Genomic DNA, 2,492 nt, shown 5'->3' on the forward strand with positions numbered 1-2,492 from the left:
AGGTGGCCCCCCATCTTATGGACGGTGTAGGACGTGATAATATCAACTTGCGAGCTGACCAGGAACTAAGTTGATGCGCCGTTGATCCGCTAGATTTGGTTGGATGCTGGTGGTGAGTTGCCGAACTCAACGAATACATTCTGAAGTCGGATGGGGTGACGGATTAGGGTGCCCCTCTAGCAGGGGAGAGCAGGGACTGCCCCGGGAAAGGGGGCCGCTGGCGAAGTTAACCACCCTGTAACAACATACATACATACATACATACATACATACATACATACATACATACATACATACATACATACATACATACATACATACATACATACATACATACATACATACATACATACATACATACATACATACATACATACATACATACATACATACATACATACATACATACATGCCCCCCCCACCACCCAAATTGCACCCCACCCCACCATCAGGGTTTCAACCCGGCAGAGGTTCCGGAGCATTACGGCAACTCGCTGTACGTGTGGGACTGGAAGGCCAGGTCCCTCCAACAGAAGATCGATCTGGGGCCCAAGGGCCTCCTGCCCCTGGAGGTGAGGAGGACTGGGTAAAGGCCGGCCAGAAGGGGGGAAAGGGGAGTTGCCGGGCAGGCATCCGCCAATTTCTCACCCTTATTTCCCGTACATATGTACATACGTACGTACGTACAAGTAGCCAAGCTTGGTCATGTCACCACGTATAGGCCACACACACACACATCCCTCTACCCGGCATCTCTACAGCTGCACACTGCTGCTGGAGTGCTGCTCGCTGCACACACACACACACACACACACACACCCTTTCATCAACACAACTACACATGGCCGCTTGATTGCGCCGGTCGCTGCCCCCAGGTGCGGTTCCTTCACGAGCCCTCCTCCCCTCACGGCTTCGTGGGTGCCGCCCTGTCGTCCAACGTCATACACTTCACACGGCCAGCTGAGAACGACCCGTGGGTCGCTAATGTGGTGGTGGAGCAGCCCTGGGTCAAGGTACGAACCCTCGCCCCTACTCACCATCGGATTCAGTGTGCGTGCATGTGAAGAGTTAGACAGACAGGTAGACAAATCAACAGAGAGACAGACAGATAGATAGACAGCGTAAGAGAAAGGGGGATGCATAGGGAGGGAGGGAGGGAGGGGAGGGGAGGTGTTGGGTGCGGATCTCTCGTCTCTTTTCACTCGGCCCGGTGGTGGATACCTGCCGGGTACCGGGTACGGCCCCCTGCTTGTGAACCCCCTCCTCCCCCTCCTCCGCCTCCCCCTCCTCCGCCTCCCCCTCCTCCTCCACTTCCGCCTCCGTTTTGGACGATCTAACCTTACCATCACTACTCTTGACATCCGCCTCGCTCACCCGCTCCACCTGTCCTCACCCTTTTCCCCGCCTTCTTCCTCGTGCCCAATCCTGACCCCCTGAGACTGGCGTATCAGTTCATACTTCTGGCGTATCAGTCTATCCCTGGCATCAGCTTCACTCGTTCCTGGTTCGTCTTTCCCCTTCGACACATACATACACACACACACACCTCAGAGGCCTCTACACGTGTTGAATCCCTCCCCCCCCCATTCGCACTTGCACCTACACACACACACACACACACACACACTCACTCCCCTTCCCCCCCCCCCCCCACACACACACTCACAGGTGGAGGGCTGGGTGCTTCCCGAGCTGCCCCCTTGCATCACCGACATCCTCATCTCCCTGGACGACCGCTTCCTGTACGTCTCCAACTGGCTGCGTGGAGATATCGTACAGTACGACATCTCCGATCCCGCTGCGCCGCGCCTGGCGGGCCGCGTCTGGTTGGGCGGCCTGGTTCGGAAAGGCGGCCCGTTGAAGGTGCTGGGGGGCTTGCCAGAAGATACCCCCGGGCCGCCCGAGATTCCCACCGTGGGAGGCGTGGAGCTCCGGGGCGGGCCGCAGATGCTGCAACTGTCACTGGACGGAAAACGGTTGTACGTTACAAACAGTTTGTACAGCCCGTGGGATAAGCAGGTATACCGTAGTAGGGTGTACGAACACGGGCTGGGATGCTTGGTTAGCGCAGCTGGTGCTTGGTGTGGTTATTTTTGCGCGGGAAAAGGTTGGTCTGTGGTTTTTTTTATGAAGTCTGCGAAATTCCTCTTGCCTAGGACTCGTTGTTGTTCGGGTGTAGGTGTATTCCATATCATAGTGCGATTTCTAAACAATCGTACTACCGTACTACAGAGTGTATTGCCGTATTTAATTATCATACACGTATACATACTTACCTTTGCGTATACAGTCACGACACGCCTCAAGTTCCCATCCGATGCGAGTATGAAAATAAAGAAACACTTAAATAGTCTTACAGACCGGCTGCTGCCCAATTCGGGAACCCTATGTCCCTTCCCTCACCCCACCCCACCCCACCCCACCCCACCCCACCCCACCCCACCCCACCCCACCCCACCCCACCCCACCCCACCCCACCCCACCCCACCCCA

At 55.8% G+C, this 2,492-nt stretch overlaps 1 protein-coding gene across 1 annotated transcript in view; it reads left to right on the forward strand.

Annotated features, from left to right (window-relative positions):
• The window catches only part of VOLCADRAFT_61606 (uncharacterized protein), a gene marked incomplete at both ends in the record, with an annotated part of 7,303 nt that overhangs the window by 4,161 nt on the left and 650 nt on the right, over positions 1–2,492 (forward strand). Inside the window, 3 exons of the mRNA XM_002951621.1 lie at positions 453–572; positions 876–1,013; positions 1,669–2,061. Coding sequence (XP_002951667.1) covers positions 453–572; positions 876–1,013; positions 1,669–2,061 — 651 coding nt within the window. The remainder of the gene's footprint in view (positions 1–452; positions 573–875; positions 1,014–1,668; positions 2,062–2,492) is intronic.

Source organism: Volvox carteri (genome assembly GCF_000143455.1).
Source record: "Volvox carteri f. nagariensis unplaced genomic scaffold VOLCAscaffold_25, whole genome shotgun sequence".
NCBI lineage: Eukaryota > Viridiplantae > Chlorophyta > Chlorophyceae > Chlamydomonadales > Volvocaceae > Volvox > Volvox carteri.